This window comes from Glycine soja, chromosome 15, assembly GCF_004193775.1.
Source record: "Glycine soja cultivar W05 chromosome 15, ASM419377v2, whole genome shotgun sequence".
Classification (NCBI taxonomy): domain Eukaryota; kingdom Viridiplantae; phylum Streptophyta; class Magnoliopsida; order Fabales; family Fabaceae; genus Glycine; species Glycine soja.
The window spans coordinates 14376468-14403648 of NC_041016.1; the positions used below are offsets into that span (position 1 = coordinate 14376468).

The 27181-nt window shown below is 32.9% G+C and overlaps 2 protein-coding genes and 1 long non-coding RNA gene across 3 annotated transcripts; 2 read left to right on the forward strand and 1 right to left on the reverse strand.

Moving 5' to 3' along the window:
• The first annotated feature begins 4635 nt into the window (after nucleotides 1-4635).
• On the forward strand, nucleotides 4636-10179 carry LOC114388592 (probable proteasome inhibitor). The gene is made up of 9 exons (XM_028349157.1): nucleotides 4636-4872; nucleotides 4985-5156; nucleotides 5528-5668; nucleotides 6169-6249; nucleotides 7970-8047; nucleotides 8161-8195; nucleotides 8291-8354; nucleotides 9419-9496; nucleotides 9793-10179. The coding sequence occupies exons 1-9, from the start codon at nucleotides 4698-4700 to the stop codon at nucleotides 9869-9871; spliced, it is 903 nt and encodes a 300-aa protein (XP_028204958.1). The 5' UTR covers nucleotides 4636-4697; the 3' UTR covers nucleotides 9872-10179.
• A 2553-nt stretch (nucleotides 10180-12732) lies between these two features.
• LOC114388418 (DNA-directed RNA polymerase I subunit rpa49) lies at nucleotides 12733-16633 on the reverse strand. Its single transcript, XM_028348902.1, has 5 exons — nucleotides 16498-16633; nucleotides 15911-16328; nucleotides 15680-15820; nucleotides 14142-14456; nucleotides 12733-13376 (listed from the first exon to the last, which is right to left on the reverse strand). The coding sequence occupies exons 2-5, from the start codon at nucleotides 16319-16321 to the stop codon at nucleotides 12969-12971; spliced, it is 1275 nt and encodes a 424-aa protein (XP_028204703.1). The 5' UTR covers nucleotides 16322-16328; nucleotides 16498-16633; the 3' UTR covers nucleotides 12733-12968.
• Nucleotides 16634-22934: 6301 nt separating this feature from the next.
• LOC114387697 lies at nucleotides 22935-23931 on the forward strand. The gene is made up of 2 exons (XR_003661385.1): nucleotides 22935-23139; nucleotides 23295-23931. It is a non-coding gene; the product is annotated as an uncharacterized LOC114387697 (long non-coding RNA).
• The last annotated feature ends 3250 nt before the right edge of the window (nucleotides 23932-27181 follow it).

Sequence of the window (27181 nt, forward strand, 5' to 3'; positions counted from 1 at the left end):
TATATTCTGATGCGTGAGAGGGCCAAGATTTAGGCCAACATGCTTAATAAAAGTGTTCTCCACAAAACAAGATCAAAGACATCTCTATCAGATCTTCACAAGTTTGTGCTCTTTCACTTGATGGAGAATATTCCATTTCACATGCTTAACACTATCTACATCAACATTATGAGGAATTTGAAAGGCTTAGGTAGTCGAGACAACATCTGCTACGCTGCCTTAATCAACAAGATGCTCTGGGATCAAGGCGTTTCACATCTTTGACAAGATGGACAATGACTCTAAGCACATCATTATTGCCAATGGTTGAGTTGTTTCTAAACAACAAAAATTCAGCAAAACTAACTTGAAAGCTACGAAAGTTGCTTTAGAACAGAACCTCAAGCAAGCTCCTCAGGTGGACCTGGACGCAATAAACAAGAGGAAGCAGAAGAGGCTTGTTAAGGCTATCACTAATGAAGATAAAGGTTTCAGCAACTTTGGCATTGCCAAGAAGATTCAAAAAATTATAACTGAATAATAAAAAAAGAAAAAAGGCAAGGAAACAATCACAAATGGAAGAAGAGGAGGAGGAACTAATTGTAAGGGAGCACAAGACAAAGAAAAGACATGAATAGTCCAGTGCGTCCTTACTTGAGTGTCCAACCGAAGAAAAGATAATACCACAAAGGTTGAAAAGACCTAAGTGAAACTGATGAAGAGGATGAGGGATTTGTGCAGATAGCTCTTCAAAAGCAAAAGATTGCCACCCAAGTTGTCCCTACCCAAAAAGAGCAAAAAATAGTCCAACCAACTCCTGGAGTTAAAGAATTTTTCATTCCATCCACCATCCTAAGATGAATCAAGGCACGGGCTACAAAAGCTAATCCCAAGTTTGGTGAGAAGGAATGGACAATCTCCTTCACTGGAAACAAGGAGAATCCAACTTCATCTTCTTCAGATAATGAGTCAACTGATGAAACTCTTGTCTCCCCTCTCTGAAAGCGTCCAACTCCCACACCAAAACAACATCCACCTTCATCCCTCATTCACCTCCCTAATGAACAGTAGGAATCATTGACAAATGCTAAGAGGTTTCCTCTAGTATGTATTGAAAGTAATCAATTATCTGCATCTTCCTTCTCTAAGATCATCATGTTGAACCCACTCCTAGGAAAATCATCACAATACAAGCACCAACATAGACGAGACATGACTATGTGAACACACTATTTGAGGCTTCACGACTCTTCCATCATATGTCATAGTTCATCTACAACCTCCCCAATGGACATGTCTAGTGTAATCACAAGTTATAAAGATGCAACCACACTGACTTGCTCCTGGAACTCAACAAAGAGTCTATCCATCAACTGAGGTTACACCTGTAGTCACTTAGAGAAACCTTCAGAAATGCAAAAATAAGAAGAACACCCAGAATAATATCCCTAGGGATTAGTTTGAAAAACATATGAGGGACCCTTCACAAGAAGTGAAACCACCTAAGAGCGAGTTTCAGAAGAAGGTTAATTTGTGGATGCCTTTTACAAAGCTCTTAACTATACATCTAGCAGATCTTGACCTGTCTCCATAAGATTACTACTTTCTTGGCAACCTTTATGCACAAATGTATATGAGAGATCAAGCCACTGCCTACCCTCCAGGTTTGCACATCTCAAAGGCCACCAATATCAAGATAATTATTGATAAGGTGTGTCCTCGTTAAGAAGTGCTTTAAGCTATATTACATTGAAGAAATTCCCTTAAGGTAGATGAAGGTTGAAGTTGTCAACTATCCAAGGAACTGGAGTTCCTTGTTTAGTGGAAAGAAGTTCATTTGTGCTCCAAATGAATATGATGTAAGAACCTTCTGGAATCAGATCATGTGGGCTGATACTTTGAAGGTCTCCACCTCTAGTTATGATGGAAGCGATAAAGTTGTTCACCATGACATTATTCAAGTGTTACATTCAGTCAGGAAGTATCACTTTGATGATGCCTGTGTCTGTTTCACCAAGGATGCTAACAGTTACTCATTCATTTAGCGCCTTTTATGTTTTCCTACTATTCAATGTGAAGGAACTTATAATCTCTTTAAAATGAGTGAAAAAATATGGTAGATCATGTGATTCAAATCCATGATGCTCTAAAAGAGAAGAAGGCTCGAGAAGAAGAAACCTTGGTTGTTGCTGCCATGAAGGAAAATGTTGCCTCCACCTAAGTTGAAACTTCTACTAAAGTTGTGGATGATACCATTGTATGTGGGATCATTACTGATCTTACTAACACCGGTATCATGGATGAAACTCCAAAGGCGTACAATGCAGCTATAGCTGATAAGGTTGTCCATCAAGACAAGGAACCTACGTCCAAGCAGTCCACAACCTTAAATGAAGCTACATCAAGAGAGAAGGGTGAACTTGATATTGTCATTATCTACTTCACCACCTCAGGACTTGCTCCTTTCAACTATGCACACCACATTATTGTAACTAGAGATCAAGTGCAAGACATGATTAGTCAAGCCATGGAATCATTTGCAGAACGACAAAGGCAAGAAAACAAGTAATTCAAGCTCTCCATGCAAAATGTGATCACTACCCCATTTTCCAACCTTGGCATTGTTCTTCTTTAGAACCTTCAATAGGCTAAAATATTTATGCTAAGAGTTGTTGTTGCACTTGCACCCATGCCTATACCTATATCCCCAACACTTAAACCAACACCACCATCCATTGAACCAATACCATTGTCCATTGAACCAACACCTTCACCTCCAGCATCTTTACCTCCACCGCCACCACTAGTTCAAGACTGACTATGATGTCCATCATTATTTCTCTCTACAAACTCATTGTCTTTTTATTTATGACAAAAGGGGGAGAAGAAGGAATTTTGATTGTAAGCATTGATAAATAAATACAAAAAGTGGTTTTGGAGTATTTTGTTTTGTTTTCCGTTGCCATACAAATATATGCTAGCATGTTTTAGCACTATGTTTTAAATGCATTACACATCTCATAATCATATTACACTTTTATCTCTATGTTTTTATGTTAGTCAAAATGTATATTGTTTGTCATCATTAAAAAGGAAGAAATTGTTAGGTCTAGACAACCATTCACACCCACCTTAGATTTTGATTATTAACAAAGAGTATAAATTGTTGATATATTAATGAGTTTATGACAAATAAACATGACCAACTTTACTAAAGTTAATGTGATCTACATATCTCGTACATACTTAAAGAGGAATATGTTTTGTTAATTATTAATCAGCGTCTAATGCGCTACAAGACCAAGAGAGTCCACTCCTTTATATTAACCATTGTTACACACTAAGTATGTTTAACACTCACGTCCAATTGGTATAAGTCTCATACATACTTTGCATCCAACAAAGTTAAAAAAAGTTATATCAATCAAAAAGGGAAGTACACATATTCTCTCTTATGAAATACCAGTTTGTCTCTCTTCATTTGAATGGTTAACATTTGAATTTAAGAAAGTGACAGAAGAGAAGAGAATAGAATATCTACACAGAATATTCCTCAAGGGTCGCTTTCGTTGAGTACAAGGAACACATGTGGCTTCTATACTTTTGTTCTTTTCATCTCGAATCAGAGTATGTTACGTAACCTTATCTCCTAGTGTGAGACAATGGTTATTTCAAGGACTTAACACTAATCCCGTAACAAATCATTCACTAAAGTCTATAAAAGGAAGAATCTACAGGAAAAAAACAACGACGAAATTATAACAAGAAAATGAGAATAACTCTGAAGCAAAACTCTGTAGAAATCAGTGAATGATTCATTTAAGCTTTCATTGTTTATCCTTTCTAAGCAAAGTTATCTTGAACTTGATATTTATTGTTTATCCACTCATTGAGTGTTATTAAATACTTGTATTTATTCAAAATACTATTAAACAATACTTAGGTTTTCTTAAATTTAGGGAGAGTCTAAAATAGTGCCAAAAGTGACTAGAAGAATACTTGTATAACCAGAAGTAACGGGACATAATATTTGTTTTGTAATCAAGTTTTCATTAGTGTAACCCTTTATTGTTGTAAAAGAAAGCTGGACGAAGTTTTATTTGAGTGAACCAGTATAAATGTTTGTACGTCTTTTCTTAACTATTTTACTAAACATTCTCTTAGTGTTTTTTGTCATTATTTTTATACCAAGTGTTTGCTTGAAAAACTGTTTTAAAACTTTTTATTTACATAGCTACTATACGATTAAACTTGACTTTATCAAAACTCCTTTTTTTTTAGTAGATGACTCTATATATATATATATAATATTTGTTTGAATTAATGATAAACGTTTTAAAAGTTATTATCTTTTATTAATATATTATTCAACTTTTCTTCTAATGTGATTATTGTTATTTCAGTTTTGATAGAAGGAGGTTGCATGTCTGATTTATTTGTTGACGATGGTGATAGTGTTGCGAAGGATGTAAATCTTAGTAAACAATAATTCCGTTGTTTAGTATAGTGATTATGAAATTTGCATAAGAAAATGACAATAAATAATTGAATGCATTCTAAAAAAATAATTTACAATTTTAAAATTTAAAGTCAACCATGTATTAACGTTTTACTAACGGAAAGAAGTGGTATTTAACCTATATAAAATTGCTAGACTGCAATTTTACTGATACTAAGTGTCTTCATGACCGAGAATTATCCAAAATCCTAACCCGACGATGGCGAGTCAAAAGTTGGTGCTGGCATTGATCAGGGCCGCGAGGCCAACCTTCCGAAACCAAAACGACAAAATCGCCTTTGCCGTTCACTCCTCCTTCCTCGCCTCTGGTTATGTCCTTACAGCTACGGGTCCCCAGGCCCTCTCCGACGATGCGTTTTCTGACCCATCCAATGGTAATAAGAAAACCCTTCCTCCCCTCTCTACTTTTTTTTTTTCTTTCAATTAATCAATTTTTTAATTGCTGATTTTTTCGATGTTTGTTGGTGCACTGCGTTTTGTGTGCAGACGAGGTGTCCGTTGATCACTGGAACGAGCTGAACGACGAGTACGCGTTCGTTTACGCGAATCCAGAAAAGGGTTCGGAGAAAGTGCTTGTCAAGTGCCTCGTGATGAACGACAAATTGCTCGTTCATGCTTTGACTCAAGGGTCGTCGGAGCCTTTGAGCCTTGAGATTGAGTAATTGATTCTTTTCCCTTTTTTTTGTTTTGGTTGAAAATTTAATTGTTTCCATCTGGTTGAGAAGTTAGGGTTTTTGAGTGGGTTTTCTTTATCGTGCTTGAATTGTACTTATTTGGACATTGGGAATATTGGTTTTTTTTTTAAGTTGAAATTTTTACTCTTTTTTTTTTTTATTTCAAGTTTTGGATTTTGGAAACTAGTTTTCTTTGTTGGGTTGAATTGTGTTTTATTTATTTATTTGGGGTTTGGATGCTTTTTTTAGTAAGTGATATGCACAAAATTTTAGAGTCTTGCAGATTGGGTTTTTCGTTGTGTTGAATTGTGTGCTCACTTTGAAATGGGGTTTGAATGTGGTGTTTGATATGCAGTGTTGGGGATTATGCTGAAGAGGATGGAGGCAGCAATTATTCTCAGCAGTTCAAGAATTTGGATAAGCTTGTGAAGAGAATAGATGGGGATATTTTGTCCAAATTAGATGGTTCTGCTAAAGCCAGCTCATCAAGTAGAAGGTGAATTTGGGTTTTGGGAACTTTGTGTTTGTGCCCTTTTTTTAATGTTAATCGGGAATGCAAATCTTATATAACTCTTTGACAGTGAATGCTTCAAGTTTTATGAATTGGGCCAGGAGTTTAAGCTTTTACATTGATAATGGATAAAAATGATCAGCTTAAAGTTTTTGACACCACCATGCTATTATATCAAAATGCATGATTAATGATGGTAGTGTATAACTCATAGTGGATGAAAATTAAATCTCACGCGATTCTGTTTTGTAGACAACTAGTCCTTATATGAGTATTGATAGATGAACTAGTTTTAGTGTGATTAAAGATTTTGGAGGATTTGTGTGCAGCTTCCTGTTTTTCATATTGTAAGAATTTCATGTGAGAAAATGTTTCCCTTCCATTTGTTTTAATTTTGGGTTGTTATATCGGACAACTGTGGCATTGCCCTTATATGAAGGTTTTATGAACTGGGGATCCTCTTTGAAAACTTGTCTTCTATACAGCTCGGAAACAAGTGACAGAACTAGACAAGAGCTACCTGACCCTGTTGCTGGATTTGGTGAACCTGCTGATCCTCCAACTCAGTAAGGGTTTCATATTGCTATGTTGCTTTCACCATTTCATTAATTTTTGACACTGTTCAATGGATTGATTATCTATTCTGTGATTTTAGACACTCTTACTGTTGGCTACTTTAAGCATTAATGTTTACAAGTCTAAATATCACACTGTCATGTAGTTGATGGTCCATGCTTAAAAATTATGAAAGCAGTCTGTGTTATGTGCTTATTGCAAGGTTGTAGGAGGGTTGGTGTTGGTGGAAGAGACAGTTTACGTATGTGACTTTATGTGTGTCTTCAATTATGATGTTCTATCAAGTTGAAGGATACCCTGATATGTTCCTGATGGTCTTGTGGTTCGTATCTGACTCTGAGAAAGGAGATTGTATTACAGAACAAAATTAGATCAATAGGCTTAAATGAAATAGCCATGTTCCCACCCAAAGAAGAATTCCCTTTAGCTCCAACATAAGCTAAAATAGGAACTACACATGATTCCCGCCGCCACCAAAAAGCAACAACTAAGGATGTTTGGATTCTCTATTTAGACAAATTCATTGATTTGTTTTTTTCTCTCCTCTAATTAACTACCCCCTTATTTCTTCATACAAGCCATTCCCGCCCAAGTCATTAAAGACCTACAAGAATAAACTTGTAGTTGAATCCAGGTTCCTATCAATAGCAACATACTGAGAACTTGTGAGTTTACATGATTTTGTCCAAACCTAGCCGAGTTCACCCGAGTCTAATCAGGATTGAGTTTTCTTACGCATTGGTATGTTTTGGGTACCTGACTCAAACTCTGACAATTATGAGTTATTTCATGAATGTGATAACTGTGGTTAGGTTGGGAAACCAAGATCATGTGCATGCAAGCAGTGGGTGGCAACTGTAGTTTATTGGCCACTGCACATGGGCTGAGATTTGAAATGGACCTTTTTAATGGTCTGAGATCTTGGGATTGATTCATCTTGGTCTGTAAAAACAGATTCTACAGCAATCATACTAGCATCTATGGTGTCTAATTGTTGAGATGTTATTGTAGTTTGCATAAACTATGAACATTGTCCCCAAAACATTCCATAAATGCCCCAATTTAATAGGATTCTTCTAGTCCTATATAGAAGAGTAGATTGCATTACTGAACTAAAAATTAGATCAATAGACTGAATTGAAAGAGCAATGCTCCCAGGCCTGTAGAAAAAATTTCCTTTAGCCCCAAGCTATGACCCAAAATAGGAAATTACACATGACCCTCTCTCCTCCACACGCAGTTGAATTTCTATGTCTAGACATGCTTAGATGCTTATTGTGCTAAATATTCTCTTAAAAAACTTATTGACTATGATATCATAATCTTGTGTTCAATGATGAATTTCTTCATTGTGAATTGAGTAATGAACATACATTTTGTGGCATAATCTTTTGTGTTCAATGATGAATTTCTTCATTGTGAATTGAGTAATGAACATACATTTTGTGGCTAATGTGATCTATGGAAAATGGTGAATTCCATTATTTTTTCCCACCTCATAGAAGGGAATAATTTACTGTTGCTTAATCTCTGAGCTTACTTTTTTGCTGTTTTTCCTTCTAACTGCTATACTTATTAGCTTTAATGGAACCATCAGTTGCCTGTATGTCATGATGTCTTTATGATCATTCTTTTTAATTTTCCCTGCATATAAGTTCTACTTCTTTTGTACTAATTGTTTTCTTAATATTTTGTTTTGCTTTTGTACAGAATTATTTTCCCTTCAGTTCCCATTGGCTCTGGTAGTGATCTTGTTCCAGGGCCTGCTGCTGGAGTGTTTCCTTCAAGGTATTCTTACCTGCATTACTTTTTTAATCTCTTAACAGAATTGTTAACCCCCCCCCCCCCTTTTTCTCTAATTCTTATATGTTTTATTCTTTGAAACTTTCCCTTGATTTCAGGGGTGGTCATGGCATTGGTGGAAGCATGCTCGTAGGTAAGTTTAAAATATTCCAATCTAGTTATATGAAATTGTGTATTATTTTTGCATAACCAGAATTGTTGATGCTTAAGTTCAACACTTGGAAGCAGGGCCTAATGACCCCCGTTGGTTTGGTGGTATTGGTGGAGATCCTGCTTTTCCTGGAGGATTGCCGTAAGTTGTTTACATCTCCTTTTTATTATTTCCGAGTGATCAGTGTAGTTAAAGGCAGTGCAACCTACAAAGCATGCCTTAGGTGCTAAGGCGGGGGAAGGGAAGGTTCCAAGTTCTTGCTCTGAGGCAATGTATCTTCAATGAGGTGTACATCACATCACTTGTACCTTGACTATTAGTTTTCTGTGAGAGAGCCTGACTAAAATGTGCTTAATAGACCCCAGCCCATGAAAAGCGTCAGCTTTCATGTATAATACAACTAATGAAGTTATGCAATAAATGTGAGAAACGTCACCAACTGCCTAACCAAATTCAACCACCATCGAAGCAAACAGTTACCTCTTTTTTTCCCATTCAACTATTTACATTTGGCACTTTCTATGACCATTTAAAACTTTTATTTATTGATTTTATTAGTATATTTTTGCCACCAACAAGCTTCTGCTGTTTAAGTTTCTCCCCTGATATCCAAGCACCTTTTCTTGCTTTGCTCTTCAATTTGTTTTCTATTTTCAGTTTCATGCACCATGTAGGTGAATTGGTCTGTTTTATTTTCTGTGGAGTTGTTTTCTGTTTACTTGGTGGATGTTTTTTCATTTATGTCACAACCTGCATTGATTTAAAAATGCCATGTCACCCAAAACATTTTAAAGAGCCTTATTTTTTATTCTATCTTTTATATTATTTGGTTTCATGTCACAACTGGCATGTGCTTCAAACATCTTTTTTATTTAAAAGTTAATTTGACTAAATTTTATAATTTAGACCAAAAAAAATTAAGTTTATAAAAATTCCATAGTACTTTTACTTTCACTGTACTAGTGGAAAAAATGAGTAGTGTTGAAAAGAATGGAGACAAAAATGTGGATGGGGTAGGATGAATTTTTTCTTCTGTTTCTTTATTATTAGAGTGTATTTCAGTGGGGTTTGGTGCCTCTCGCCTCGGGTTTAAGTGCCCCTAGTGCCTAAAGAAGTTAAGAGTGCCATTTGCCTTTTACTACCCTGTATCTTATACCTGTGGCTAATTTTTAAGCTTATCTGTGTGTTTAAATCTATGTAAATAGGGGTGTTCCTCCCGGTGCACGATTTGATCCCTATGGACCTCCTGGTGTTCCTGGTTTTGAACCCAACAAATTTGCAAGGTATGGTTCAAGGGCATCATGTGTTCCATACAAGTATATTGCACTAATGACGTCATTTACATGTTTAACCCTTGTACATCTTTTATGTATTGTTCTCTCGGAAACACTACTTTAAACTGTTGGCTGTGGCTTTAGGGCAAATGTTTAGCTGGTAAAAAATTTATGGTTTAAAGCCTGATTTGAGGTTTTCTTCTGAATGCTTGAAACGGATTCCATTTTTCATGTCTAAGTATCAAGATATTTCTAAGTAGGTAACAAGAAATATATATACTCCTTTTCTAACTCTAGTTTTGCAGGAATCCTAGGAGGCCAGGATACGACGCTCATCCAGATTTGCAACATTTCCGAAGAGATGCTGATTCAGACTACATATAGGATCTGTTTGGATACAAGCACTTTGAGAGCTTTCTTACTGAAAATATAGTTTTTTCCCGTAACTTAATAGCTTGTATCCAAACAGCCTCATAGTATAGTTGTCGTAATATGTGGACAAGTTGTGTCAAGTCAATTTACTAAAAACAACTTGAGCAAATACTAGTTCTATTGACAAGTTCTGCATGCGTATTTTCTTTCAGGGCTATTAGTTTTATGCGAGGACAGGGAAATATGTCAAAATTTAATTACATATTTATAGTTTAAATAAGATCTAAGTCCTTATAGTATATATTCATAAGATTTAATTACATGCTGATCCCTATCACGAAGTGTTTAGTATCAATATTTTTTCATATTTAAATATCTGTCTTGAATATGAATTTCAGTCTCTTATGATGCCTATAGTTATTGATTGCAAATCTTAGGTAAATTATACTTCCTTAAATAATGCATTATTTTTTAATTGATGTCTAATTAGTAATAGAAAAGAGTAGCAACCTTCAAAATAAAATTGTTTCGTATAAAAAAAAAAGAATCAGATATTTCTCGCAGGTATTAGTGTGGACCATGTCACAAAAAAATTGTTGATATCTAATCTAACGTGCTTTAATTTATATAGCATCAACCTCAACGTTCAACCATATTTAACCGAAAGTACTAATCAGTTAATCCATTTGTAACCAAAAATCATATTTTTCTTTTTCTATGGGAACAAATTTAATGGATGATCATCAGATTGATCTTCAATACTGTGTCGGTGACAATTATTCCTGTAATGTCCAAAAATAATCTTTCTCATTTCAACATTAGTCTTTACAAAACCTGTCTAGTAAAGAAAACCATTTTGGATAATTAAAATTCTAAATACTATTGTTAATAAATATAAATGCAAAACTGCAATGCGCAATCACTTTTGTTGATTGATACGTTTGTTGACATTTCCCTCACTTTCTAGTCTCTGCCCATGTGTGATAGGGCAACTTATCCTTGATGAAGTTGTTGAATGTGACATGCACTAATTCATTTGTTATGAATGAGGACAATGGTATTGTCATATGTGAAAAAGGCACTAGAGCTTTTTCGTGTCAGTACATGGTAGATAATACCACTATCTAATCCTGCCCTATATACTCTTTTGCTACCATTTTCTTGAATATTTGAGACATGGTTTCGGTCACCATTAAATGAGCTATAGAATTAGCTGAATTCTTCTGAGCTGACGGTGTTATTTATCAATCAAATAATGTACTCCCTAATACAAATATGACCTTTCTTCATTTTGAATTTCATTATTCTATCGAAAGAATTAGAGAAAAGTAAAAACAAAACATTAACGAATTTATTGCTTATTAGGTTCCATCATTTGGCGTCATTCTCCACTACTAAATGTGTCGAGTACCGAACAAAATCACAATCAAATGTGTCGCACCAAAAATATCCATATCAAAATTAACAACCCCGATTATAACATGGAGCCTAACAACTTCTATACTATTACTATATGAAGCGTGAAATTTGAGTTGCAAAAAGTTGTAAAATATTTTGTTCTACACAAACGATAATTATGTGAAGCCAATTACTTTCCTGTTAAGCAAATGAGAAAGATAGTACACGCCTAAAATTTAAAAAAGGGAAAATGTTATGTCAAATAAGTTTTTAATCTCCGTAAATATTTTGAAATTTGATTTTCATATCTATAAGATTTTTGTATTAGGTTGGAGTCATACCTATTTTTTAAAAAAAATTAATGATTTTAATTCTCATCATTGAGTGTTAAATTGACTAATGATTTTATTCTAACAGGGATATCTTAATCATTAGGGAAAAAGAAGCTGAATGTTGGGGCAAAAGAAAAGGAAAGACTGAAAGAGGAAGAAGATGAAGGAGAAGAGGAAATGCCACAAGTCCATGTAGAAGAGGAAGATGAAGCAGAAGGATCACCTTTATAATCAACCTAACTACCCAAATTGAAAGTGGAATAATCACACTTGGTCTATGATTCATGGTCTTACAGGTTTAGAAGGTTTCGGTTTCAAACCCAAATTAAAAGCCAATATAGGCGTGAGAATAGGTGTATACACTCACTCTTGTTGCGTCAATAAACTGAAATTCCAAATTTATCCTACCATAAAATTCATTGTGAGCACAGTACAGAAGAGTGCTAAGAACATATTAGAGTGTCTTAGCATTTCTCTTCTGTAAGATCAAAGAAATGATAGTAGCCAGCTAGATGGAATATCGTGGCGGTGCTTTCTCAGTAAAAGACACTTGTGTGACCAGGAACGGTGTTTCTCCCATGCCCAGTATTAAGAGGTGTAGAGGAAACTAAGATATCCATTATTGGCTAGTACTTTGATAATACTAATATTAGTTAAAATTAAATTCATATGCTGCCACACAAGATTTCATCGAGTGCTTCCTAAGTGCTGAAAACTAAAAACTAAGACTGAAAATGAATCTGCATTTTATACCAAGTGCTGCCACACAAGAAGATTATGGTTTTCAATGTTTAGGAAACAGAATTGAGCATCTAAACTCAAATTTGTAAACTCTGGGAATCTAAGGTAAGAGGAGTTGGTTATTGGCATACAGTTTTACAATTTATACAAAAGGAAAAAGGAAGATACACAATTTTCTAACCATGCTCTTTGAGATTGTATTGTGGGAAGCACGAATTCAGGTTTAGCTTGTTGGATGGTTACCGTCTAATTGTTGAGGCTATAACATCTTTGAGACTTCATTTTTGCTAGTTAAAAAAGCATGTTTCTGATATTCGTAGCTGCATTAAGGATCCAAACAGCTTTTTGTGTGTTATATAAATCTACACTCTTTTTTCACCAAAGAGTCTTCTAAACAGTTCGTTCAACAGCAATAAGGAAATCTTCTATCAAAATAAATTGAGTGTGCTAATTTCAAAATCGCTTCTTAAAATACTAAAACAGCAAACAATGTTCAAATGTATGCAGATAGAAAATAATAACAAACAACCTATAGGAAGTGTTGGATAGTAATTTTTTATATCACTGCACCAACGAGACTGGAAGACAAGATTTAGAACAGTCAATGACCCCCAAAAAGGACTCAAATAGTGATCTATCTACCTTTTCCGCTTCCTCTGCCTCAACTCAGGAAATTTAAGAGGGACAGGAAGTGTGGCATAAAATATGTTTTTCTGGCGGGAAATTTTGCAACCCAAATGCTCATAGAGTTGTCTCACGGGCAGTATGTTCATGCTCAGATCCTTTGCAATATCTGTGTAGTCAGTTCGGAACTCATCAGAGAAAAGCGTAAGCACCAACACATAACAAATGAGAAGACTAATCTTTTCAGGGGGCAGCCTTTTTGATTCAGAAACAGCAAACATATTTGAAAACTTATGACGCAGAATGTTGGGGATTTTATGGCCCTTTGCCGACAAAACATCAAAGGAATGCTGATCTTTGAACTTTATAAGATGATTGATGTATGAGAATATGCAGGAAAGCTGCTTCTTTTCTGACTCATCCTGTAAACATAAACAATAGATCATGGATATATTAGTTGGATAAAACAAAAATAAGAACTTGTAAAGTATTTAAAAAAATAAAAAAGGATTTAGTCCTGAAATAACAAACTTCTCAACAAGCATTTATAAAAGAAGAAAATAAAGAGGTAAATTAAATCAAACTCCCCTCATAAGTTAAAATCAACTTATGTACCTTTACTATTTTAGAAGCTTTCTTATCTTTACTTCTCCAAAAGTTGAAGTGCATAACTTGATTTTAATTTATGGAAGAAGTTTGATTCATTTTACCTCCCTATTTCTTCGCCTTAAGTCCAAACTAGTCTTAGTATAAATACATTCAGGTCCCCTATCTACCACATTAAAATTGGGGTAATCATATTAGAGAAAAAGATTGCAACAGCTAACTAACTCTAAAGAAGCTATTACAAGTTTACAACTAACTAACTTTGAACAACAGCTACAAAGGGTTTCAACAGAAGCAAGGAGCTTCTTTAACTGAACCACGACTAGCTTACTCCGCTACACTTAACTAATTGCTTACAAAATCCCCTAGAGAGAATTCTAGAATGTTGATGAAAATAAATTCTTCAATTATTGATAGAGCAAAAGTTTAAGCATTTCTTATTCTTCCATGATATAGGCAACCGTAGAGTATAACTAGTACAGCAGGAAAAAAAAATCCAACTCAGACAATTCCAAATGACCAATAACTAAGGACTCCGAAGTTCTTGCTTTTAAGGAAAAAGGCTATATTTGTATCAATACCTTAATTTTCCTCAATCTTTCTATCCTGTTGCGAACAAAAGTTGGATAAGCACTGAAGTCTGCTTCTTCTCCCCGTTGCAAATTATTATAAATGTCTTCAAGATAATCCCATTCTCCCTTAAGGATGATTTTGTCCAATATATATGCCTCCTGAGGTGTAGTTGCAGAAGCATCATATGGTGGTATATTGCGAGAAACATGAGATTCTGTACTTTCAAGAGCCTTTTTGTTTACTGTAACACTTTTCATTTTCACATCCAGATTCCTTTGAGAATCAGGATCTTCATCTTGTCTGAGAGCTAGCTTCTTTTTAGCCTGCAAAATGATACAGATTCCAAGATTAGTTTAAAACCATTGTAATAAAGTGAGCTGAACTTATTGAGTGATACCTAATGGAAGACACATGCTTTTTGCGGATGATATAGTTATGATTGAGGAATCAAGAGAATAGGTTAACTCTAAACTTGAGCTTTGGAGATATAACCATAACTAAATAAATTTTATTATAAGGCGAGGCATAACTCAAAGGATTAATTAAAATTAAGTTATGTACAATAATGAAAAAAATATAAAATAGGTATATTAGCACCTCTATTCAAGCATTCTTGTGAGGCTAAATATAGGAACTAGCAAGTATAGAAATGCATCTTAAATTATTTAACAAAAAAGTGGCCTGGGTAGGAACTATAAAATAACAAAAGAATGGAGGTGCACACTGCATGCTCCACAAACAGCTGCAGAATACCATCACAGGTAGGAGGGCATCAAGACTATTATTTACCCAACTAAAGAAAGGAACTCAGGATAAAGGCTTTAATCTTAAATCCCTCGCTAAAGCACAACTCATACATTCACCAGCTAAATTACAAGGAAGAGGATAGGGTAAAATTGTGAACAACTTGGAGGCTCATCAATGCTCAATACCATTCTTGGGGTAGGAACTACGAAAGATAATCCATGATTTTAAATTTCTGTTCAGTTCCTTCGACCTGAAAAACTTGGCTCTCATGTTCTACAAAATTCTTGTTTTTCTCAGTTTCATATCAACATGATTCCTGTATTTTTCAACCCTAATATTTCCTTTAGCATAAACTAGCACGTGTTCAGTTTTGGTGTTTTTTCCTACCACAATCAGCACCTATGTCAGTATAGTGATAATTATCATCTAAATACACTGCATGTCTTAGTCTTGTTAAAAAGCTAAGAGATTGTATAATTTTGAGTTGAAATTTAATAATTTATGCTTATCTAGTCTGATACCAGTTTATTTTAAAATAGGTTGGATTCTGCTAAGTAAAGTGGAATAAACTGCTAAAATGTTTATACGAAGAGTAACAAAGAATGGACTAGAATTCTAGAAATTGTTCCACGAGATGAACTGTACTAATGGTTCTTCTAACTTCACTCCTAAAAAAATGGAAGTTTTATACCAGTCATTACATTTACTAATCTGTAATTTCTGTACACATCCACACATTAATATCAGTAGTTGTTGTTAGCACAACTAGCAAAAGGGTTAAATATGAGTCAGAAAATACCTTCTCTATATCCTTCTTTGTTCCCCATATAGAAGTAGTCTCCGCAAACTTCTGCTGCTGAGTCATCTCTTCCAACGTTGAATTTGCAGGCTCATTTTCAAAAGCTCCCACGCCTTTAACCTTCGGCTCCAATCTGAATATCTGATCAGCACCCACTAATTAGCACAATACACGCTTACTTATTCAAACAGCAAGGCAAATGAAATATTTCTTCCTCTTTACAGTTTTTACCTTATTACCAGCAATGGGCACAACCTTCAGGGTCCCGGCTTCCTTGTCAAGAACCCCAAGTGCGTACTTGGCACGGTGTCTGGCCGCAGCCTCGCCAGCATAACTGGTTCCAACAAATTCCACTGAAGACCGGGGAGGGCGAACCACAAGCTCCAGCCTCTTGGGCATGCTCCTGTGCCGGTAAACTTGAAAATTGGAGGGACCGCCGCCATGATTCTTGACCGGATCAAATCCGGAAGGGAAATAACCAACAACAGGAGGTGTTTTATTGGGGTGCTCACGGACAACCTCGACCTCAACCTCAATCTGTTCAGATTGAGGTTGGACAACCTCAACCTCTTTCTTCTTGTTCTTCTTTTTCTTCTCCTTCTTGGGATGCTTGGGTTTTGTTTCTTCAGTGTCCGAATCCATTATTATACTGTATCACATTGAAGAGTTTGAGAAAATTAATAGGCACAGTGTAATCATTTACGAGTTCTGAGATGAAAAATCGTATCAATTGTTATGCAAAAACATGAATTAAAAAACACAAAATAATTGAAGGAAAAAAGGCACAAGTATACAAAACAGAGAGAAAATAACGCAACCTCAACGATGAGATGAGCTCACGCCGTGACAGTGATAACACCGATGTGATGAGAGAACCCTAAACCCCAACTGAACCCTAGGGGCTGAACTGTGTTTTTTAAGTCGCAGTGTATGCAGACGGTACGAAAGTTAAATTTAAATAGGTCCTGCACGTGGGAAGCAAAAGTGTTTGTCAACCGTTAAATCAGATGTATTTAAAATCAATGGTTTATATTCTTTGAATAAATATCTATTTTGGTCATCAAAGTATGAGATAATGATAAATTAGATTTTAAGAACTGAAAAATTTAAATTTAGTCATTGAAATATTTTTTACATATTCGAAGATTAACTTTGAATTTTCATATTTAAGAAATTAATTTGTCACGTCTCACATTTTTTGAGATAAAAATGAATATTTATTATATTCTTTTTCTTATATTTTATCTCCGATTTTTTGAATATGTCTCTAGTCATTTATTTGAAGTTTAAAATGAAATTTTTTTATTAATACCCTTGATAAAATTCTCTAATTTATTATGAATCAAAAACATATTTAAGTCTTAAATATTACATATTTAATTTAATTTAGAGTAAATTGCAGTGACACCCCATGTGATTTGATCTAATTACATATACACCACGTCCATGGCACCCTTTTGTGACAATGTTAAGTGAATGTTAACTTTCAATGTTCAATTACCAAAATCTCCTTAACAAGAATATGACATATGCACCACCTGTGCTTTTATACCTATTACATGTATACCCCATGTCTTTTATACATATTACACACACTCATATGTTTCATAAACATTAACCATGACACCCTTGGGACATTTCATTTATGCATTATGATTTTTTTTCAAATTTAAATCTTTAAACCAAATGCCTCACAAATTTTCAAAATCATGGCATCAAATACTAAACAAAAGATCATCAAAACAATTTTCTTTTAAGAAAACATGAACAAAATTGTTGAACATCATCATAACGAAAAAAATTTACAATAACACCATAGCACAACAAATGTAACCAAAAAGATTCATCACACCTAAAATAGTGTGTAGTTGTAGAATAAGCTCCTAGAAAAGGAATTTTGTTGTACCTTGTCCACCAACAAACACCTCTAACTTTCATTGACTTCACCAATAGGGGTTTCAGTTAAATGAGGACATAGTTAACATAGAAGAAGGGGGCATTTTTCAAGATATATTTTTTAAAAAAATCACGTGTCAATCTCATGTCATACATTTCAACTAGAGGTAATACCGTTTGACAAAGAAGGTGTGCAACTATAATGAGAACGAAAAAGTTAGGGGTGGTTTTTCGTAGGGTGAAAAAAAGAAAAGGGTGCATGTATAATTTGAGTAAAACTTAGAGGATGTCAACTGTAATTGCTCTTTAATTTAATATACTTTAGTGGCAATTATATTATATTATATGTGTGTGTGTGTGTGCATGCATGTATGTGTGCAACTATAACAAGAATGAAATTACAGATAGTTTTATGTAGGGTGAAAAAAAAAGATGATGCATATGTAATTTGAGTAAAACTTAGGGGGTATCAACTGTAATTGCTCTTTAATTTAATATACCTTAATGACAACTATATTTTGTTGTGTGTGTACATATATTAAATAATATATTAAATACACATTTATTTTATAACAATTATATTTATTTAGATTTTGTTATAATAAATTCATAACATTTCAGACTTTGTTCTTTTTTCCTCATATTCTCCTCTTTTCTTGTCTTTTTTTGCTGCCATGGAATATAAGCAAAAGACCATCACCACTAGGCTTGTGAAATCTGAGCCCTTTCCTAAAGTTATTCACATTTCATATGTGGATCCAAATGCCACAGACTCATCTAATGAGTCAAAGACACGCTTCTTCAACACCCCAGAGTCAAGAAAATGGTTCATGAGATAAGATTTGTGTATGTTGAAAACAAAAAAAGGACAAGATAATGACACTAGTGGTTGCTCTATAGTCGAAGACAATGAGAAGACAATGAAAGTTCAAAATAAGAAGATAAAAAGACACAAGTCTCATTGGACGACAATGACCTTAGGGTAGATGGGCCACAATGATTACAATTGATCACTCTATGACTTACCCTATTGGTGACCGAGTCTCAAGAATACAATCAAGTAGAGGAAGACATGGCCTTATCGTCTACATTTTTAAGTGATTTGTCTTTCAACACGGTTAATAGTCACCAAATAAGTAGAAATTTATTATATCATAATTTCATATGATATCATAATTATTTTTATTCACTTTTTTTTTTACATTTGGTATTAAAGTCAACATTATATGACTTAGGATCTAATTTTTATGATCATTTTCTTCTCCTTTTGATTTTTTTTGTTCTAATTTTTTATCTAGTTATTATATACGGTTTTTAAAGTAAATATTTTTTTTAAAAAAAGTAGGACACCAAACCATAGGACTTTTGTAGAGGAAGATTGTATAAATTTTTAGAAACCAACTTTGTATATTTTCATGAAGTACAAAAGGAGAATTCTAGAAAATATACTATATGTGAAGTATGTATGAATTGCAAATTTTTTTTAGATCAAAATCCAACATTTTTATTAAATAAAAATTAAGGCTTTTGTGTGGATGAATTAGAAATCTTGTCTAGATTAAAACTCATTCCTTCATCACAACAAAATTACACAAAATCAACACTAAAATGCATGGCCTACATATGATCTAATTCTAATTGTGGGTTGACTTGGGTATTTCAAATTGTGGGTTGACTTGGGTGGAGATAGGATATGAAGTATCCAACTATGCACAAAACCCTTTGTTGGTCCTAAGAGAGTGACGGGTCTTGAGGAGTCTATAGAAGAATGTTTTTTATACCCTTTATTACATTGTGTTTCCTTTCTTTGTGTTTATTTTTAGTATACTTTGTGTAATTTTTGTACTATATTTTTTTATTGAAAATATATTATATTGCTTGTTTAATCATTTTTTGAGTGAAATAAAATTGAAAATCATTTTAAAGAAATTATTTATGATTTTTTTTGTGTATTTCACTCTCCCTAGGTAATGTCATGTGATTGTGTTTTTAATGTGATTTTAACATGCCATTTTATTGTCGAAGCACTAACGTTTTTATTGGAAATAAAAGAAATGAACAAAATGAAAATTTTAAAATTTAATGTACCAAGTGAAAAAAAACATTAAAACATAATGGACCAAAAGTGATATTTAACCAAAAATAAAATACAGAAGGTTAAACTTACCTTAGCTATTAAGCCACAGGTTGAAGAAGTAAATGTTAAAGAAAAACTTTGTATTTTCATAAGGGTAAGAAGTAGATATCAACTTTTATGAAAAAGTAAAAATAATTTTATTGCAAAATATACAATAGTAAGGAAAGATATCATAAATATAAGAAACAATAAGTATTTTTTTTGTTACATTAGATAAAAGGGGGAAAAAAGAAAAATAGAAATTACATCCTTAGACAAACAACACCCCTTGCATCAACTTGCAAATGAGAGATCAAACATGGAGGATGGGCATACGCAATCTCCATCTGATTGGCTGGAGGAAGAAGATTTTATCTTTGCCAAGACATTCGCGCATTGGTTCCCCTCCTAGAGAGTATGATGCAAGGAACAAGACCAATCTCTACCCATCATTTGTTTAATAATCAAAAGTTCATTGTTGTATTTGTGATGACACAAAAACTACTTTGAAACTAATTAAATTAGTGGGAGCGAGTTTGAGTAACAAACAATTGTATAACTGATATCCCAACAAAAAACAAGTCTACATAATAGTGTTATAGTCCCAACATAAAGAATATCATTACCCCCAAACATGATCATAAAAAACCATGATAAAGGTGCCGTTGTGAATTTTACAAAGGTCACTAAAGCCTACGTGATGCTAAAAATAATGGTCACAAGGACAAGTATACCTTATGTAATTTCAATGTGAGTTGTTCACCAGCTATTATTTTCAAGCTTGAACTTAACTCATTTAAATAATTGAGTTTAATGTTAAGATTGAGTTTGTTTATTTAATTAAACAAATAATCTTGTTCAAGCATTTAACAAGTCATGTTCAAGTAATTAAAATAAATTATAGATAGGCAACTTTGCAATCACCTCCACCTTGGCGGGATTTACCTCAATTCTAGCTTTAGACAACTTGTGTCTCAGCACAATGCAACTGAGAAATGTTTTTTAAGTCCTTCTTCCTAGAAGTACCAAACAAGAAATATTAAATTCACAATTTGTGATATCTTTCAATAGCCAAATTTTGATTATGGTGGTCAAAAGCTGCCACAAATTGTGGATTCAATATTTCCTATTTGACACACACTAATAACATATATGAAGGGAGAAAACAAAAATATTTTATGAACTTGAAAGACTGAAAAAAAAACTTTTAATTTGAAAGATTACAATAAGAAGATTCTTATATTGGACTAAAAATATATTTAAGTCTTTTTAATTTTAAGCTTGTGTTTTCTTGAGGATAATCTGTTAATTCTACAATTTTTTTTAAAAAATAAAAAATAAAAATAACGGTGACATCTCACATCAATTGTGGAACTATATTTGTAATTTTGTATATGTCATATACGAATTTTCATTATTGTGAGATTCTTTTTGGGTACACTTGTTTTTTCTTGAAAATAAATAGTTATTTCTACAAATATTTTTTTAAAAATAAATTATAGATAAAAAAAGAAATTATTTTTTATACTAAAACTCACAATGATATCTCCCATCAATTGTGAGATTATATTTGTAATTTCATATATGCTACAGCTAATTTTTTTATTTTGATTTAAATATATTTTTGTCTTTAATAGATTTTGTTTTTACTCTCTTATGTTTTTTTAAATTTTTATCCCTAATTAATAAATGTTTTATTTTGTTATTGGTTCAAAAATCATTATATAAATCACTTTATTTCATTTTTCAAAATACTATTTAAATAAATTATAGACCAAAAATAGAATAAAAAAATTATTAGGAACCAAATTTTTTTTAATAAGTTATTAGAAATCAAAGATAAAATTTAAAATGTTATCTAGGATAAAAAATATATTTAATCTTTTATTTTTGTGAAATTTTGTTGGATGATTTAAGATATTTTTCAACTAAATATACTAAAATCTATTTAAGCATTGATTTCTCTAAATAAATATTTTCCATATGCCAATTATATTATATCATGGAGATATTATTATTTTTTACATGAATGTAATTTTACTATAAAAATATCCACCAAATTAATGGAAAAATAAAATAAACTGGAGAAAAAGTAATTAATAAAAGTTTACGAGAGTTTCAAGAAAAAAAAGTTAACTTCTCTTTTATAATATATATGACAAAAGAGAAGTTCACTTTCTTTCTACAACTCTCGCAAACTTCTTAGTTATTTTCTTCGTCTACAAGCTATTCACCGCAATTACTTTACTCATTAAATTGATTTCAAAGATAATGCACTTTTGGCATGGCTTCGTGCTTTAGATAATATTTTGTGAAAATCTTCGTTATATAGGATGGTGATTGATTGATTTGAACCATTGATATCATTAACTGCTTCACTTTTAGTTTTTACAATAGACAAGTTGAAGCTCTGGCTTGCAACCAAACCAACATCCCTCAGAAAATATTAATACCACTGTCTCCAAAACTAGGATACTTCTCCATTCAGAGATGTGCACTAGTGACCCACCACTCACTTTGGTGATGGATTTAGCTTGTGAAAATGACATAATTATTAGTGGTGCTGCATTTTACTAATAGATACGTACAAAAAAAAATAGTAATTTCTTCCTCTTTTTTTTAATTTGTACGTTTATATAATAATTTATAGTCAATATTTATATGCCATAAATTACGAAGTTTAAGTATTCTCATTTTCATTTCTCTTCATGCAAATATTATTTTTTTTGCAAAATAAAATGATAATTTGATCACATAATCAACTCCCTATCTTTCTCTTCGCCCATGTTCATGTTAAATGGAAGGTTAAGAGTTAAAATTGGTAAGAACATTTGCTTTCCAGGTTTTTGCAAGAGTAAAATGGTTTAATTTTGTAGATTCTTTTGAGAGAAAAAAAGCACAGAGTCTACATCAATATTTTTTGGAAATTGGATAGTAATCGAACCAATAAAAATATTGATTCACAGCTTATTGATTTAATTATGGTTAAATTAAATTTTAATTAAAAAATTTATTTTTTAGTATTATATAATATTTTCAGTAATAAAATTATATAAAATTCTAAATGAAAATAAATAAATAAATTATATATTTTATAAGATATAAAAATAATAATTGATAAATAATTTATATCCATATTCACTACTAAATAAAAAGTTTTTTATGACGCGTGAATAAGGATTCTACCAAAGCCGTCGTTAACAAATAATCGTTTACATTTTTATAAGTAAGTGTACGCCCTAACGACGGTTTTGGGTAAAACCGTCTTAAAATCATTCATCTTCATTTTCATCAAAATCGTCGTAGTAGACTGGACAAGTTTAAAGTGAGATGGAGGTGGAGCCCGTGAGCCATTGTCACTGAAGAAGCTAAGCTTCAAGTCTGTGAAGCGCTCTCTCGATCTCTTCTCTCCCATTCACGGACACCTCACTCCTCCTGATGCTGAAAGGTTTCACTTCTTTTCCCTTTTCCTCACTCTCTTTGTAATCTCTCTCACACACCAACCAACACTGATTGATGCTTCTGATTTTCTCTCACTAGCCACAAGGTTAGTTATTGAATCTCAAATTCCTAATCTATATAATGCTTGTGAGTTTTGTTTAGTTTTGAATTAGTAGCACACTTGTTGCCGTTGGATTTTTCTCCTATTTGGCATCCTCGACGATTTCCGCGATGGGGTTTCCAAATACCCTAATTTTTTCAATAGTGGTTGAAAACAACGAGAGGAGGGTGCTGGAGATGGTTAACTGGGATCCACTTTTGACAGTGAGTGCCTTAGAGAAAGAGTTCGTTGTTGATGAGGATTCCGCGAAGAGGAAATTTAGGTTTTCGGTGAAGTATGAGAAGGATTTGGATTTGGAATTGGATGATAGTAGGAAGCTTAATTTGCTCAACACGCTTCCTTTGGTGTTTTCGTATTCAAATGTTGCGGAAGTAGCTACGAGCATCTTACTTGGGCAGAACCGAGATGTGTTAGGGTTTGTTCTTGAAGGATGTGTATGATGGAAATGAGGTTTTGATTGAGAAGGACCCACAATTATTATTTGATGAGAAGCTTTATAAGTATGCTTAGGTGGACCAAATGGAACCCAGGTTCTGAGGAGGTTTATTTGAGAATTTCAAGGTTTCATCACACATTACTTTCTCACTTTCATTGAATTTCTGTATATATTTTGTTGTAAACTGCAATGCATGTGTAAGTTAATAATTCATAGTAACTTAGCCTGCTTACTTCGTTTCATTGTTTGATTTATGTCGCCTTCACAATATCATTGCATATCAATGATGGTTCTTTGATTCACTTTTGTTCACCAAATCGCATGTTACACTTTCTCATAGCCAAGGGGAGCCAATGTGATATAGTCATTGCTACTAAGAATGGTGAATATGAGAACAAATATTTTTGTGAATAACTAATCTCTATAAAGAAATATAACTAATCATTTTTTAATAAAGTTTTTTTCTTTCAACCACATTTTTCATCACAATATTTGAACTCAAGACTTTAATTACTTAAAGAAGTCAAGTCTAATATCATTTCTATCCGATGATTAATAATTCACACCCAATAATTTTATTTTTAAGAAGTAGCTTAATAATTCACACCCAATATCATATTAAATATTTGATTCAATCATAGTACAAAAATTAACTTCCGTTTCGTATATTTATCTTGTTTGCTTGTGAATAAATAATCGTAGGTGGTATAAATGTCATTATCATATGGTGGGTGATGACAATATTAAAACAATCTTAGGATTAAAAATACTTGTGCATTATGGAAGAACGCATATACAGATGGAGAACTGAATCATTTACACATAATATATGCATGTAGCACCTATCATTTGGTAAACAGCAAATGAAACCATAACATATTGCTTTTGGATGTACAAGGAAGCACCGACTTTTTAAATGCAGCAGGCAAATTTAACATTATCTAAGCACAACCCAACAACTCCAATCCTTTACTTCCCTTTAAATTTCAATAATTAACTTGTCCTTTAGCATGCTTATATATATAGTGATCTTTGGCACTGGACTTACTAAACACTTTGCTTTGTTTTTTGGTGGAAAAACACTAGAATTATGTCAAAATGATAACGAAGCTTTCCGACAAAAAATATGATCAGTGACGATGAAAGAGTGGTTTGGCAACAAATGAACTCATCTCAATTATGTTTCTTAATACGATTTTAATAATTTAAATTATAAAGATTAATTCTTTATTCTTTACGAGCTTAGAGAACCACATATTTATTTGCGCTGACTGCTGATTGTTGTAACTAGGATAAGAACAGAGTCTGAGATCTTGTCTCTCACCAATCAAGACTCAAAATCAAACGAATGTTGCTTATAATAAAAAAAAAAAAGTAAACGAATGTTGCAAATACTAAAGTAAAAAAAAATCCATAAATTGAAAACTTCATTAAATTTTTATTATATATATGCATACATTTAATTACAATCTTATCTATTAATTTTTAGTTTAAATATATTTTTATCCCTTAAATTTGGCTCACTCTTAGTTTTGATTTCACAAATTTAAATTTATTTATTTTCATTTATTTCAATAATTACTATGTTTATTTCCTCCCTATGGACATAGTTAATTGTCTGGCTTGTGTGATAGACAATCTAATTTTTAACCGTTGCCGTGGCTTTTGACCGCTAGAACTTAGTTTTGTAATTTAAATTATACCTTAATTTCTAAGGCCATTTTGTTTAACTTTATTTTAAAAAAAAAGTGTTTTTATAATACATTAATTAAGCATATTTCTATTGTTCTGATGTGTTTGTTTAAATTATTTTTAATAAGCATTTGTCTGTTTTCTTTTATAAGCAAAATCTATCTACTAAAAAAATGTTTTTTTTAAAAAGAACTTATTTATAAAGTTTAAATAAACTCACTATTAGTCAAAAAGCAAAGCACCAAAAAAATTAAATAAATAATCAAATACTAAATATATGCGGACATCAAAATGCTCCAAATCAATGCCTCGCATATCACTCCTTTCAAGAATTTCTTCCACAATTTAACCACAGGTACACTCCTTTATGAATTTCATCGATTTGATAACTCCCACTCTCGGCTTTGCTTCCGACATCACTATCTTCTTCTCATGCTAAAAATTCACAAGTGAAGATTCTTCTTCTCCGACATCAACAAGTGGATCATCTTCGTAAGTTCGACTTCATTTAATCACTTTGTGCTATTGGGTGCCCTTCGATATCGTTCAGGTGGAGTGACATGAGTGAGAGGCTAGTGAGGGAGGAGAGACGCTACTACATGATTTTGTGGTGGAGTGGTGAGAAAATAAGACTAGAGGGAACAAAACACAACATTTTGTCACTCTTGAAGGTGTCACAATTGTGTTTGCATCCTTATTGTTGTTCATGTTTAGGTTATTATTACACGAGATTGATGTGAGTACTAAGAGCATCCCAAGCATCGTCATCATCTTTGTTGGGAAAAAGGATTCCTGGTGGTAAGCAACTTAAAGAGTATTGGTGACCATGGTGGGGCCATAGTAGGAGATGAGGTTGGTGATGCATAAAATATATAATGCTGGCACAAAGACAAGTGTATCTTAACGCAATAATAACAGTAGACTCCAAAGTTTGGATATTAAATTCAAAGTATCAGTTGTATTTTTAATTAGTCATATTTATTAAATTAACCGTTGGGGTGATTAAAAAAAGAATTTAAATATTTTTATGGTTTTGATTTGTAGAAGAAAACAAACAAATAAATGCAAAGAGTGATTTTGAGTGATGATAAGAATGACTAGGAGTTATGACTCACTAATACCAATTTTTTTCCAATCTCAATCCTAATGAAATTTTTTTCTCAATTAATTACTAATTCCCAAAATCAACAAGTCTATGATCAAGATTAGAAGATGTTCTTTAATTGCCTTAAATCAATACCTCAATGATCATGGATCATCAATTTAAGTCAAAGGATAAAATCAAGTCTAGGGATGATTAATTAAAGATTAACTAATCTATCGGAGATAACCTAAACACTTTGATCATGCAATTTGGTACAAAACATTCTCTACCTAGATCTACTATTTATATGCAGATGATCACTATTATGCAATCGATTGAGTATTTAAAATGACCAGTTCCAAATAAACATTAAAATAAAGAAGATAATTAATTATCATAAAACAACGAGGAATTCCATTAAGAACAAGAGATGAGTATATTTGGGCAGTTACATCATAACCCCCGTACTAGGTGGACTGACCACTCATGATTAGAGAAAAAATAACAATCCTATAAAAGTAAACATAAACATACCAATAGGTAGGAACAATGATCACGATTCGTCCTAGCGGTGTTGTCCACGTTCTTCAGCTCTCAAGAGCCCTCAAGATTCTATCAAATTCGTAAAAGATGAGAACAAGACTCAAGAATAAAATCCTTTCTAAAAAGAGAGGTTTTATTCCTTATTTATAATATTTTGTAAAGGTTTTCCTTCT